This window comes from Oncorhynchus clarkii, chromosome 22 (genome assembly GCF_045791955.1).
Source record: "Oncorhynchus clarkii lewisi isolate Uvic-CL-2024 chromosome 22, UVic_Ocla_1.0, whole genome shotgun sequence".
Taxonomy (NCBI): Eukaryota; Metazoa; Chordata; class Actinopteri; order Salmoniformes; family Salmonidae; genus Oncorhynchus; species Oncorhynchus clarkii.
The window spans coordinates 40,960,637-40,974,847 of record NC_092168.1 but is presented as its reverse complement, the minus strand read 5'-3'; the positions used below and the strand labels follow the sequence as shown (position 1 = coordinate 40,974,847).

The 14,211-nt window shown below is 41.5% G+C and overlaps 1 protein-coding gene across 8 annotated transcripts; it reads right to left on the bottom strand.

Moving 5' to 3' along the window:
• Positions 1 to 445: 445 nt before the first annotated feature.
• Positions 446 to 12,447, bottom strand: LOC139380912 (cobalamin trafficking protein CblD-like). 8 transcript variants are annotated; one of them, XR_011628481.1, is made up of 9 exons: positions 12,280 to 12,447; positions 11,935 to 11,981; positions 11,701 to 11,851; positions 11,285 to 11,505; positions 8,547 to 8,655; positions 8,115 to 8,245; positions 2,360 to 2,446; positions 955 to 2,149; positions 446 to 842 (listed from the first exon to the last, which is right to left on the bottom strand). XR_011628481.1 is itself a non-coding variant. In XM_071124073.1 (8 exons), exons 2-8 carry the CDS (start codon positions 11,941 to 11,943, stop codon positions 1,949 to 1,951), a joined length of 909 nt encoding a protein of 302 aa, XP_070980174.1. In that variant the 5' UTR covers positions 11,944 to 11,981; positions 12,280 to 12,440; the 3' UTR covers positions 446 to 1,948. The 8 variants fall into 8 exon arrangements, 2 of the variants coding, with proteins under 2 accessions (XP_070980174.1, XP_070980173.1); XR_011628483.1 differs by having other exon boundaries at positions 446 to 807; positions 1,356 to 2,149; positions 12,280 to 12,445; XR_011628484.1 differs by having other exon boundaries at positions 446 to 778; positions 911 to 2,149; positions 12,280 to 12,434.
• Between the last annotated feature and the right edge of the window lie 1,764 nt (positions 12,448 to 14,211).

The window sequence follows — 14,211 nt, the reverse complement described above, 5'->3', positions numbered from 1 at the left end:
GGAATAATCCCGGTGTCTAAAAGGAGACTATGTCCCATCTGCTGTGTGATTGTTGGAACAGTAGAGGTCAATGAATGTTAATGGTACCACATACACTCCCTACTACTGACACCTTCCAGAAAAACAGCCTGAACCGACAGGTGCTCATTTCAGCTTATCAAGTTCAACACGTGCCTCTTACAGTCAATGAGAGCTGTGGGTCATGATGACAAATAATTACAATCTAAATGTTATCATTTTTGTTTTATATCCCTCCCTTTTACTAAGCTTTTTGGGCATATAGAATACATTTTTTGTGTGCTTTTATTTCAGCTCATGAAACCAACACTTTACATGTTGCGTTTATATTTTTGTTCAGTATATATATCAATGTATTAGTACTATGAAGGTTAGTTAATCAACAATAACCGTTTTCCCTTCACCCTGAAAGAACTGACCACAGTGACAAGATTATTGGGTTTATTGCAGTTCACGTGTGAACATCTGGATTAAAGCACCCTCAAGAATCACAGACCCGTTTCTAAAACAGATGATTTTGTAGAGCGAGACAATACCCGTCTCTTTCAGACCCAAGTGCACTGATTACTGTCACGAGCACAATATTCAAGGATTTGAGGGTTAACTGGATCTCAGGACCTGTGAACAAGACACGAGGTCTCTATTCTGAAGGTAACATGGATCAAATAAGAGCTCTTGAGATTCATCTCATGACATCTTCTGATAAAAAATGGCGGGTGATCAACCCAAGTCAGGTGCAGCAGCAGATCCCCCGTGTTGTCTTTATATCTAACTACATGACTTATTCTACTAACTGGACAGAGTCAACCCAGCTTTATATCTAACTACATGACTTATTGTCTTTATATCTAACTACATGACTTATTCTACTAACTGGACAGAGTCAACCCACCTTTATATCTAACTACATGACTTATTGTCTTTATATCTAACTACATGACTTATTCTACTAACTGGACAGAGTCAACCCAGCTTTATATCTAACTACATGACTTATTCTACTAACTGGACAGAGTCAACCCAGCTTTATATCTAACTACATGACTTATTCTACTAACTGGACAGAGTCAACCCAGCTTTATATCTAACTACATGACTTATTCTACTAACTGGACAGAGTCAACCCAGCTTTATATCTAACTACATGACTTATTCTACTAACTGGACAGAGTCAACCCACCTTTATATCTAACTACATGACTTATTCTACTAACTGGACAGAGTCAACCCAGCTTTATATCTAACTACATGACTTATTCTACTAACTGGACAGAGTCAACCCACCTTTATATCTAACTACATGACTTATTCTACTAACTGGACAGAGTCAACCCAGCTTTATATCTAACTACATGACTTATTCCACTAACTGGACAGAGTCAACCCAGCTTTATATCTAACTACATGACTTATTCTACTAACTGGACAGAGTCAACCCAGCTTTATATCTAACTACATGACTTATTCTACTAACTGGACAGAGTCAACCCACCTTTATATCTAACTACATGACTTATTCTACTAACTGGACAGAGTCAACCCAGCTTTATATCTAACTACATGACTTATTCTACTAACTGGACAGAGTCAACCCAGCTTTAACCACTTTCTATTTCACATTCAATATAACATTTATTTCTACAGTTAAGTCTCTGAGATAAAAATCTATTTTGCAAGAGAGACCCTTTTCAAAATCAGGCCTTCGACCACAACACACCGAAGGGGAAAAAAAACACTGTCTGGCACATAGACACCAAATAGGTAATATCCTCAGGGACCATGTGTGTGGGTATTTCACCCTAGTACTATTTTGAGGGTTTCTATAGAAATGTGAACAACAAACCGCTCTCCAAACAGTAGTTGAGGCCTGTGTAGAGCCATGACACATCAAGGTATAATAGCAACCACATGCCAGACACTCTCCCATCATTCAGGGTAAGTTCCCTTGCAGCTTCTTCATGATATGGCTATCGGGAGGTGCGTTGGTGAAAACTGTCCCCACAAAAACATGTGTTCCCCACAAGGTGTGGCGGATGACTTTGCAGCAGCCCAGGTCCTCGATGCTGAAGCCCAGGTTACAGTACCGCTCGTCGGTCTCAAACAGTGTGTTGTTGGTGTACGACCCAAAGAACTGGAAGAGAGACAGAAGACATTTAGGGAAAGATCTGAATACTGCTCGTTTATGTTTGAAAGACTTTAGTTTAACAATTATAATCCATTTCAATTGGCAAGAAGACCACACAATTGTCATCACTGTGTCACAACTGTATGTACTGTTTGTTATGAGACAGCTATTTCTGTAGCATAGTGCTAATCCTTGAGCAGCTATGAGTTGTCTTACCGCCATGCCTGACGATGGGTCGATGAAGTCAGCCCAGAAGCCTTCTGTCCTCAGGGCATAACAGATCTCTTTGGCACCAGCAACAAACTGCAACAAGAGAACAATGCAAAACTTATCTTAAGACAATTGATTTCATTTTCATGTTCGTTACAAACATGTGAGAAAGTGTCAAACATTCTGAATGTACACTACTGTTCAAAAGTTTGGGGTCACTTAGAAATGTCCTTGTTTTTGAAAGATTTTTTTTTGTCCATTAAAATAACATCAAATTGATCAGAAATACAGTGTAGACATGGTTAATGTTGTAAATTACTATTGTAGCTAGAAACGGCTGATTTTTTTATGGAATATCTACATAGGCGTACAGAGGCACATTATCAGCAACCAATCACTCCTGTGTTCCAATGCCACGTTGTGGTAGCTAATCCAAGTTTATCATTTTAATAGGCTAATTGATCATTAGAAAACCCTTTTGAAATTATGTTAGCACAGCTGAAAACTGTTGTTCTGATTAAAGAAGCAATAAAACTGGCCTTCTTTAGACTAGTTGAGTATCAGGAGCATCAGAATTTGTGAGTTCGATTTCAGGCTCAAAATGGCCAGAAACAAAGAGCTTTCTTCTGAAACTCATCAGTCTTCTTATTCTTGTTTTGAGAAATGAAGGATATTCCATGCAATAAATTGCCAAGAAACAGAAGATCTCGTACAACGCTGTGTACTACTCCCTTCACAGAACAGAGCAAACTGTCTCAAATAGAATTGGGCTGTGCACATTTGGCCCAGTGTCATCCGGGTTAGGGAGGGTTTGGCCGGCAGGGATATCCTTGTCTCATCGCGCACTAGCGACTCCTGTGGCGGGCCGGGCGCAGTGCATGCTGACCAGGTCGCCAGCAGTGCACGCTGACCAGGTCGCCAGCCGACACATTGGTGTGGCTGGCTTCCGGGTTGGAAGCATTGTGTCAAGAAGCAGTGCGGCTGTTGTGTTTCGGAGGACGAATGGCTCTCGAACTTCGCCTCTCCTGAGTCCGTACGGGAGCTGCAGTGATGAGACAAGACTGTACCACGAAATTGGGGAGAAAAAAGGGGTAAAAAAAACAAACAAAAAACCCCCACATGTGAAACAGATGTGCTGTTAACAGTATAGCTTCCTGTCCCCATACTGGGCTCCAACCCGTTTTCCTCTGATCTTAACACACGTGACCCTCCTTGACAACGTACCAGCCGTTTGAGCTATCGAAACATCTAATTTGATAGCTCTATCGGCGACATTTCAAGCTAGCTGTGGACTGAGCTTACGGTACGCTCTTAACTTGTTTGGCCCTGTCCGGGGATGTCCTCGGAGTGGGCCACAGTGTCTCCTGACCCCTCCTGTCTCAGCCTCCAGTATTTATGCTGCAGTAGTTTATGTGTCGGGGGGCTAGGGTCAGTTTGTTATATCTGGAGTACTTCTCCTGTCCTATTCGGTGTCCTGTGTGAATCTAAGTGTGCGTTCTCTAATTCTCTCCTTCTCTCTTTCTCTTTCTCGGAGGACCTGAGCCCTAGGACCATGCCCCAGGACTACCTGACATGATGACTCCTTGCTGTCCCCAGTCCACCTGGCTGTGCTGCTGCTCCAGTTTCAACTGTTCTGCCTTATTATTATTCGACCATGCTGGTCATTTATGAACATTTGAACATCTTGGCCATGTTCTGTTATAATCTCCACCCGGCACAGCCAGAAGAGGACTGGCCACCCCACATAGCCTGGTTCCTCTCTAGGTTTCTTCCTAGGTTTTGGCCTTTCTAGGGAGTTTTTCCTAGCCACCGTGCTTCTACACCTGCATTGCTTGCTGTTTGGGGTTTTAGGCTGGGTTTCTGTACAGCACTTTGAGATATCAGCTGATGTACGAAGGGCTATATAAATAAATTTGATTTGATTTGATTTAACTCTGTACACACGAAACAAGTGCTGTTGTAGAGATGTGGCCAATTGCTGGGACGGGGGGGGTACGTGTCAGTGTGTAATAAATGAGTGCAGTCAAGGGGGTAAGCAGCACAATTAGATCGATTCTCAGCCATGGGCATGTTAACCAGACGGTGAATAACAGTCAAAAACAAGTCCTGCTCTTACACGCTCTACACACTCAGACTACTTAATGCTGGGATCAGAAATAAGTAATGCACAATCCCATTATCGTATTACCAGTGCAGTCTTGGTCTTAGTCGGGGGGAGACAATTAAAGTTGACACTCATTCTGCAGCTAATTTACAACAACTACGTACTTGCTAATACTTTAAGAGGCATTGAGTTAGAGAGTATAGTTCAATCCGTACAGGTTAACAAAGATAGTGCTAAAACATACATGTTAGCCATAGACTAGCAAATCATAACTCCATACTACTTCAGGCAGTAAAAGTGCCAGAATGGTCTTCAGTGGTTCTGTAAACAAGCATAACAGAGCAGCGAATTTAACAGACATTTTTATTGATTAGCATCCGGGATAATATATATCCAAGTCTTTACTGTGTTGTAGGGACAACAAATGGAATATAGGAATTCACTGGACATCTTCATAGGTTTAGGAAAAAAACAGCACAATGTGGAAGCACATTGTTCCTAGGCCGTCATTGAAAATACTAGACTTGCCTAGTTAAATAAAGGTACAATTAAAATAAATATTATGGCAAGAACAGCTCAAATAAGCAAACAGAAACGACAGTCCATCATTACTTAAAGACATGTAGGTCAGTCAATCCGGGAACATTTCAAGAACTTTGAAAGTTTCTTCAAGTGCAGTCGCAAAAACTATCAAGCGCTATGATGAAACTGGCTCTCATGAGGACCGCCACAGGAAAGGAAGACCCAGAGTTACCTCTGCTGCAGAGGATAAGTTCATTAGAGTTACCTGTCTCTCATGAGGAAGGAAAGGAAGACCCAGAGTTACCTCTGCTGCAGAGGCTAAGTTCATTAGAGTTACCTGTCTCTCATGAGGAAGGAAAGGAAGACCCAGAGTTACCTCTGCTGCAGAGGCTGTTCATTAGAGTTACCTGTTTCTCATGAGGAAGGAAAGGAAGACCCAGAGTTACCTCTGCTGCAGAGGCTAAGTTCATTAGAGTTACCTGTCTCTCATGAGGAAGGAAAGGAAGACCCAGAGTTACCTCTGCTGCAGAGGCTAAGTTCATTAGAGTTACCAGCCCAAATAAATGCTTCAGAGTTCAAGTAAGAGACACATCTCAACATCAACTGTTCAGAGGAGACTGCGTGAATCAGGCCTTTATGGTCAAATTGCTGCAAAGAAACCACTACTAAGGACACCAATAAGAAGAAGAGACTTGCTTGGGCCAAGAAACAGCAATGTGCAATGGACATTAGACCGGTGGAAATCTGTCCTTTGGTCTGATGAGTCCAAATTTTGAATTTTGGGTTCAGACCGCAGTGTCTTTGAGACGCTGAGTAGGTGAACGGATGATCTCTGCATGTGTGGTCCCCACTGTGAAGCATGGAGGAGGAGTCATGGTGTGGGGATGCTTTGCTGGTGACACTGTCTGTGATTTATTTAGAATTCAAGGCACACTTAACCAGCATGGCTACCACAGCATTCTGCAGCGATACTCCATCCCATCTGGTTTGCGCTTAGTGGAACTATCATTTGTTTTTCAACAGAACAATGACCCAACACAATTCCAGGCTGTGTAAAGGCTATTTGACCAAGGAGAGTGATGTGCTGCATCAGATGACCTGGCCTCCACAATCACCCTACCTCAACCCAATTGAGATGGTTTGGGATGAGTTGGACCGCAGAGTGAAGGAAAAGCAGCCAACAAGTGCTCAGCATATGTGGGAACTCCTTCAAGACTGTTGGAAAAGCATTCCAGGTGAAGCGGGTTAAGAGAATGCCAAGAGTATGCAAAGCTGTCATCAAGGCAAAGGGTGGCTACTTTGAAGAATCTAAAATACATTTTGGTTTGTTTAACACTTTTTTGGTTGCTACATGATTCCATATCTGTAATTTCATAGTTTTGATGTCTTGACTATTGTTCTACAATGTAGAAAATAGTACAAATAAATAAAAACCCTTGAATGAGTAGGTGTGTCTAAACTTTTGACTGGTACTGTACATATCAGTGGAGGACCATCCTCCCCAGTGAAATTTCATAAAAATAGTGAAACATTAAAAAATAAATTATCCTTTTTAGATAAAACTATACTAAATATATTCATATGTTACCAAATAATTGATTAAAATACACTGTTTTGCAATGAAGGTCTACAGTAACTTCAACAGCACTGTCTGGGGTAGCACCATGGTGTAGCTGGAGGACAGCTAGCTTCTGTCCTCCTCTGGCGACATTGACTTTAATATAAAACCTAGGAGGGTGGTAGGCCTCACCCTCTTCCATAGACATACATGTTAATTATGACCACTTCTGGAGGACGACCTCCAACCAATCAAAGGTTTTGCAGTATGAACTGAAATGTAGTCCATCCAATCATAGAATGAACCTAGTGTGCTGTATTAGGATTGTGCCACAGAGCATTATGGTGGTTCGCTTGGTGACATTGTTGGATAGAGATTAAAAGTGAACAGTTAAAGTTTAGAATTGTTGGGATATTATTCAATTCAAATGAGTTTTTTCAAATTGCAGGAGACGGAGGAGGTATATTATTCAATGTTTTTGGTTATATTCGCACACACACACACACACACACACACACACACACACACACACACACACACACACACACACACACACACACACACACACACACACACACACACACACACACACACACACACACACACACACACACACACACACACACACACGTTAAGTATTCAGGCCCCTTGACTTTTTCCAAATTTCCAATACAGCGTTATTCTAAAAAGGATTCAGTTGTTTTTTCCCCTCATTAATCTACACACAATACTCCACAAGGCAAAAACAGGTTTAAAAAAACAAACAGAAATATAACATTTACATAACTATTCTGACCCTTTACTCTGTACTTTGTTAAAGCACCTTTGGCAGTGATTACAGCATTGAGTCTTCTTGCTGCAGAGATGGTTGACCTTCTGGAAGGATCTCCCATCTCCACAGAGGAACTCTGGAGCTCTGTCAGAGTGACCATCTTGGTCACCTCCTTGACAAATGCCCTTCTTCTCGGGCAGCCAGCTCTAGGAAGAGTCTTGGTGGTTCCAAACGTCTTCCATTTAAGAAGGATGGAGGCCACTGTGTTCTTGGGGACCTTCAATGCTGCAGACATTTTTTGGTACCCTCACCAAATCTGTGCCTCGACACAATCCTGTCTCGGAGCTCTATGGACAATTCCTTTGTCCTCATGGCGTTGTTTTTGCTCTGACATGCACTGTCAACTGTAGGACCTTATATAGACTGGTGTGTGCCTTTCCAAATCATGTCCAATCAATTGAATTTACCACAGGTGGACTCCAATCAAGTTGTAGATCAAGGATGATTAATGGAAACAGGATGCAGCTCAATTTTGAGTCTCATAGCAAAGGGTCTGAATACTTATGTAAATAAGGTATTTCTGTTTTCGCTTTGTCATTATGGGGTATTGTGTGTAGATTGATGAGAAAACATTTGTATCTTATCCATTTTAGAACAAGGCAGTAACCTAACAAAATGTGGAAAAAGGGAAGGGGTCTGAATACTTTCCAAATGCACTGGGACTATAATAAATAAATAAATAATATATATATATATAGCTAGCTCTGGGGACAACTACCCAGTGTGGATTGAGACCCAAACTCACTTCATCTAGCATCAACTCCCTCTCTTTGTCCACTGCCTCACACCACGCTGTCATGTCATTCTGCGTCTTCTGGGTCACTGTGACAACCGTCATGATGTTGTTAGGGGCCTCAGGGAACATTGACTCAAACTCTGTAAACACATGGGGAGAACAAGCACGATCAAAACTTCGTTCAGAACAAGCATGGATCAACATTTCTTCAGTATTCGAGCCCCCTCTACTGGACACATGTAGAATATCAATTTCACAACAACGTGTAGTAACCACTTCCACCTCTTTTCCCTACACATTCCCCTTTTAATACAGTTTACACAAACTAGAGACAGTATAACAACAAATTGGAAAACATGTGCCAGAAAATGTGTGTAGCATCTTCAGAGTGTGTGCTTCAAATAGTAGGCTTATATCTGATTGGGCTAAGGAAAACAGAACCTTTCTTCAGCAGCTCAGGGCAGGGCTGTATGGCACACTCCACATTGGAGTTCTCAAAGTACTGTTCTGTTCTGTTGACCGTTTGTTCTGGGGGAGTGGCCTCTTTCCCCTAAGAACAAACAAACCAATCAGGGGATGTTGCTCAGAAAACCAAAACATCTCTGAATTTTTTTTACTGGTTAATATACACATGCTTCATTATCTCTCTTATCAATGCAAATAAGACTTTACATGCACAGAGGAAACAGTTGTAGCAAAAATATCCATTTAAATGGGCAGTGCAGTTAAAAATGTGATCTTTCCTTTTTATATTTCCACACTATGGAGGTCAAAATAACACTCTGAAATTGTGAAAATTACGATAATGCCCTTTTTGCGTAAGAGCCATTTGAAAAGAAATGCCTGGAATTTCAGCCTGTTCAGTAGATGGGATGGAGTTTGTTTCCCAGATCATGACATCAATCTGATCTGATTATAATAGACAGATGACTGTTCATCTGGGTAAGGGGTGGGCTCTAGACAATCCTATCAGATAATCAGAGCTGTCTCAGTAAATATCTTCAAATGTATTACCTAACGCCCACTAGGGCTGGGGTGATATGGCCTAAAACGAATATCTCAATTATTTTCTAACTTGGGGGCGATTCACAATATCTAGATTTAAAATATTTTTTTCTCTCTAAATAAGCTTTGTTGTACAATTAATGGTCAAATACACTGCATAACTAGTTGTACCCGTTTTTTTGTTGTTACAATAATCACTGATCTGGCTTTCAGGTCCGTCTATAAAAAGCCCCTTTTGTTAACATTTTTACCAGAACCACGCACAATCACTAATAACGTAGCAGGCATTATAGAAAAATGAACACTGGTCTCACAAACAATCTCTCAAGCACAAGCCCATGTGCTAGTGAGTAGCCAGCTAATATTTAGTCAACTTAGACCTAGGTATAATTTCACAAGCTCTGAATTCAGCTACCAATTGTTATGAACACAACCTTCTGTCTCCGAACTGTTTGAACAGCATGGTAGCCTGTCCACTTTGTTCAGATGTTGGAATCAAGTGGCCTACCTTGTTTCTCCGAACGAGTTGCCAACTCCTTACATAATTGGTTTATGCTTATTGCACTTTTTTTCCCTTGTGGATTTTTTACCCCTTTTTCTCCCCAATTTCGTGGTATCCAATTGTTGTAGTAGCTACTATCTTGTCTCATCGCTACAACTCCCGTACGGGCTCGGGAGAGACGAAGGTTGAAAGTCATGCGTCCTCCGATACCCAACCAAGCCGCACTGCTTCTTAACACAGCGCGCATCCAACCCGGAAGCCAGCCGCACCAATGCGCCGGAGGAAACACCGTGCACCTGGCCACCCTGGTTAGCGCACACTGCGCCCAGCCCGCCACAGGAGTCGCTGGTGAGCGATGAGACAAGGACACCCCTACCGACCAAGCCCTCCCTAACCCGGGCGACGCTAGGCCAATTGTGCGTCGCCTCCCGGTCGCGGCCGGTTACGACAGAGCCTTGGCGCAAACCCAGGGACTCTGATGGCACCTTAACCACTGCGCCACCGGGGAGGCCCCCGCTTATTGCACTTTTATAAAACACAGACTAAAGAGCTAGAAGATAAATCTTTAACTAAAATGCTGCTAGCGATACGCGGTATCGTAATGCACACAACAAACTGAGCATTCCTTTTTTCCAGAATGAATGTTAATTGGTACATCGGTTTTAATCGTGTCTGCTCTGCTCCAAATGTGAGTTGCAACGGTTTGATAGGTTAACTTCTCCTCTATTACACTAAACTAATGTCTGTGTGTTTCGGTGTCTATATGACAAGATTCTGTTGGACCAAACCTCAAATGCAAATAGCGAGGATGAAGTGACCGCTCATCTTTGTTGTTGTGAGTGGTAAGGGGAGGGGCATGGGAGAAAGAGGCTTTCACTCTCGCCAAAATAAGCCCAACGCTATTCTATGTGCTTATTTTGAACCTAAGCTTGGTCGTCTGCCTTCCCGCCTTTGGGACAATGACTCCCATTGCGAGGGCGGAGACATGAGCATCTTGTTTATTATATAGAGATCTCTGGTGTAAATGGGAAGGTGCACACAGCACAGAAGGAGCGAACTAGACTAGACCAAAAAAACAATACGAAAACAAGCAGACATCAAAGTTCATAAAAACACGAAATACCAAAACACTTTATTCTGTGATACAGCCATATGGAATATTGCGCAAAAACTTAGGTTGGAATTAATTCGATATTACACCCAGTCCTAACGCCCACACGATCAGACTGCGCATTTCAATGGACAAAATAGGCTGAGGGAAATCAATGATAAAATATTTTATTTTCATTAAATAAACACACAGTAATTTATTATACGTAAAAAAAACATTTAAAAAACTGGCATAGGCTATTTAAAAAAAAAATCATTGCAGATCACCATTAGGCCTACTTCCACACACCAGAACAAAATAGGGCAAGGAAACAAAACATGAGGTGGATTTAAATTCTTCAGATTAACAGCCCTGATGTTGGAAACAAACATCATTATGTTGTCATCCAGAGTCTCATTTACTTATTTTTCAAGCTATAGCACACAATAGTTTACATACAGCAGGTTTTTAATAGGACCAAAGATTTGTGTCTGCTTCTGGTTTTCATTTTTGCCATGGAAAATGGCATCATCACAGCCCTAGAAGAAATGTGTGTCAATTGTCATTCCAAACCTTACTTACTTGGAACTCTCCGACAACATGAGCCAGGAGGAACTCATACCTCTCGCTGCTGGAGAGGGCAGACAGTACATCGGGCACTGTCTGGTGGACTGGGCCTTTAATTTTCTGTTCTGCTGTGCCCTCCAGGTGGCAGTCAAAGCCTGCGTTACCTGGCAGCTGGAAGCGCTGGTCCTGAGGCCCGAACGGACCCATGTTCTCATCAGGCCACACTGTCCTGTGACCTGATGTAAACAAATAACAACGAGACATAATATAACACTTTCTAAAACACTGGGAACTGAAAATAAATGTTTTTCAAGAAGTTGACCCAAATATTGAACTGATTAACTTTCCTTCTGAATAACAGACAGTTGGTTTATGATGTTCACGTTCAGGCAAGTACAGTAGCATCATTGTGATTAGAGGTCTGTGCTTACCAAGGTCAGGGGGTTTGACGGGTAATCGAGGCTCATTAGAGCCAGAGGATCCAGCACCAGAGAATGTTCTCTGGTTGGGTCCAGCGATCCGCCGGACAAGTACGTGAAGCCCTGGCAGGTATGTCACCAGCCTGGCTCTACTACAGAGCACCTGGGGAACAGAGAATGGACGTCCCCATTAGGTCACACACACGATAAAATAAAAAAACATGTTAGGTGTGTGTGTTGACTTACACTGGCCATCCTGTTGGGCCTCTCTCTTCTGTGGTCCACTTGTAAAACTGCAAAAGAAAACGGAATAAATTAACTAAACGCATAGCTTGCTAATTATTTGAACACACAATTATGAATATCTTATAAATTTGCTCGTATGTCTGTCATTTGTTACGCTCAATTATGATAAAAATGTCAAACTATATAGCTGTCTGCCTCATTACATAACGGGCTACAGAACGGAACGTTTACTTTGTTAGCTAACAAGTGAGAGGTACTGCAACTACTGCTAACGTTAGCTAGCTTCTAGGTGGAGGATTTTCCTTAGTGGATTAGCTCTGACAATCGTAACTTCAGAAGTTTTACCTTAAATATATACCTTGAAGAATATCCCCTTCTTGCATGCATAAATCAATAAAATACGTTGGTAAACTCAATAGTTTTAATCTGTGTTTATAGCTGGCCTGCACTATGCCTGCGTCACATCGCTTCTGATGCGCACATGTGCCGTTACGTGGGTTAACTGCAGGAACCAACAAGGGACAAGAACAGTCTGACGTAACACTGTTCTTCTTCTTCGATTAAGTTTAACGGCGGTTGGCATCCAATAAATGTTGCATTACCGCCACCTGCTAGACTGCATTACCGCTACCTGCTTATACTTTGCTTTAAAAAAAATATAGACCATACCATCAAACACATCCTTCACAAAAAAACATAAACACAACCCTACTCCATTATTTAATCTATTAGGTCCTACTTCAGGCCAACAACCTAAAAGGATGGGACACCACCACTTAACACACCCTGCAACTCTCCCAATGTCAAGTCTCACTCACCCAAACACCTCTCTGCAGCTGCCACCCCAACCTATTTTCTGCGACTTACATTCCATCTCTGCAGTACAGTTGATATCCATTGCTATAATTGCCAAAAAATCTAATTGTACTGAAACATGCAGTACCAGTCAAGTTTGGACAGACCTACTCATTCCAGGGTTTTTCTTAATTTTTACTATTTACATTGTAGAATAACAGTGAAGACATTAACACTATGAAATAACACATATGGAATCATGTACTAACAAAAAAAAAGTGTTAAACAAATTAATATGTATTTTATATTTGAGATTCTTTAAAGTAGCCACCCTTTGCCTTGATGACAGCTTTGCACACTAATATCACTTTTCCCACCATTTTTAACCGACTCAAACTCACCCTCTTTCTCCCTCTCTCTCTCTCTCGCTCGCTCTCTTTTTCCCCCCATCCATCCTCTGTATTCCAAGTATACGTCTCCTTGTGATAATACTGCACTTCTCCTGACATACCTCTTGTTCTTACCTACTCAAGGGACGCCACTTAACCGGCTGTCACAATCTCCATACACTCAACACGAACCCCTGGGGATGTAGCGCTCAACAGATCATCCCAACTTGTAAAGCAGCTGCTTCGTCTTGATGTCTGTCTGCTTCATCAATAGCTACCGTGAAAACAAATACAAAATATAAGCGCAACATGCAGAATCATGTTTGTCCACTAGAAGTCGTCATATGCCTATCCATGAGTACCAGCATTTTTCTACAGATTGTTACTCTTGGTGCCAGTGGCAATTCTAATGATTGTTTTCAGACAAAAAATAAATGTGACAGGGTAGGAACCAAAGTGTTTCATATGGGACTCTAATTATTGATTAACCTTTACAATGTATAACACTAGCCCTCTAACTTTAGCTCATATGAGAACTTGGTACCTGAAGATACATGTGTTTATACAGGTAAGTTGTCAAATCAAATCAAATCAAATTTTATTTGTCACATACACATGGTTAGCAGATGTTAATGCGAGTGTAGCGAAATGCTTGTGCTTCTAGTTCCGACAATGCAGTAATAACAAGTAATCTAACTAACAATTCCAAAACTACTGTCTTGTACACAGTGTAAGGGGATAAAGAATATGTACATAAGGATATATGAATGAGTGATGGTACAGAGCAGCATAGGCAAGATACAGTAGATGGTATCGAGTACAGTATGTACAAATGAGATGAGTATGTAAACAAAGTGGCATAGTTTAAAGTGGCTAGTGATACATGTATTACATAAGGATACAGTCGATGATATAGAGTACAGTATATACGTATGCATATGAGATGAATAATGTAGGGTAAGTAACATTATATAAGGTAGCATTGTTTAAAGTGGCTAGTGATATATTTACATCATTTCCCATCAATTCCCATTATTAAAGTGGCTGGAGTTGAGTCAGTGTCAGTGTGTTGGCAGCAGCCACTCAGTGTTAG

What these genes read in the sequence shown, in the direction of transcription:
- LOC139380912 (XM_071124072.1), bottom strand. Translation starts at nt 12,317, where the DNA reads ATGCAAGAAGGGGATATTCTTCAAG. An exon ending in ATGTTGTCGGAGAGTTCCAA is followed by an intron (nt 8,656 to 11,284) that starts GTAAGTAAGGTT and finishes GTTTGTTCTTAG; the next exon opens with GGGAAAGAGGCCACTCCCCC. An exon ending in ACCCATCGTCAGGCATGGCG is followed by an intron (nt 2,150 to 2,359) that starts GTAAGACAACTC and finishes TCTCTCTTCCAG; the next exon opens with TTCTTTGGGTCGTACACCAA.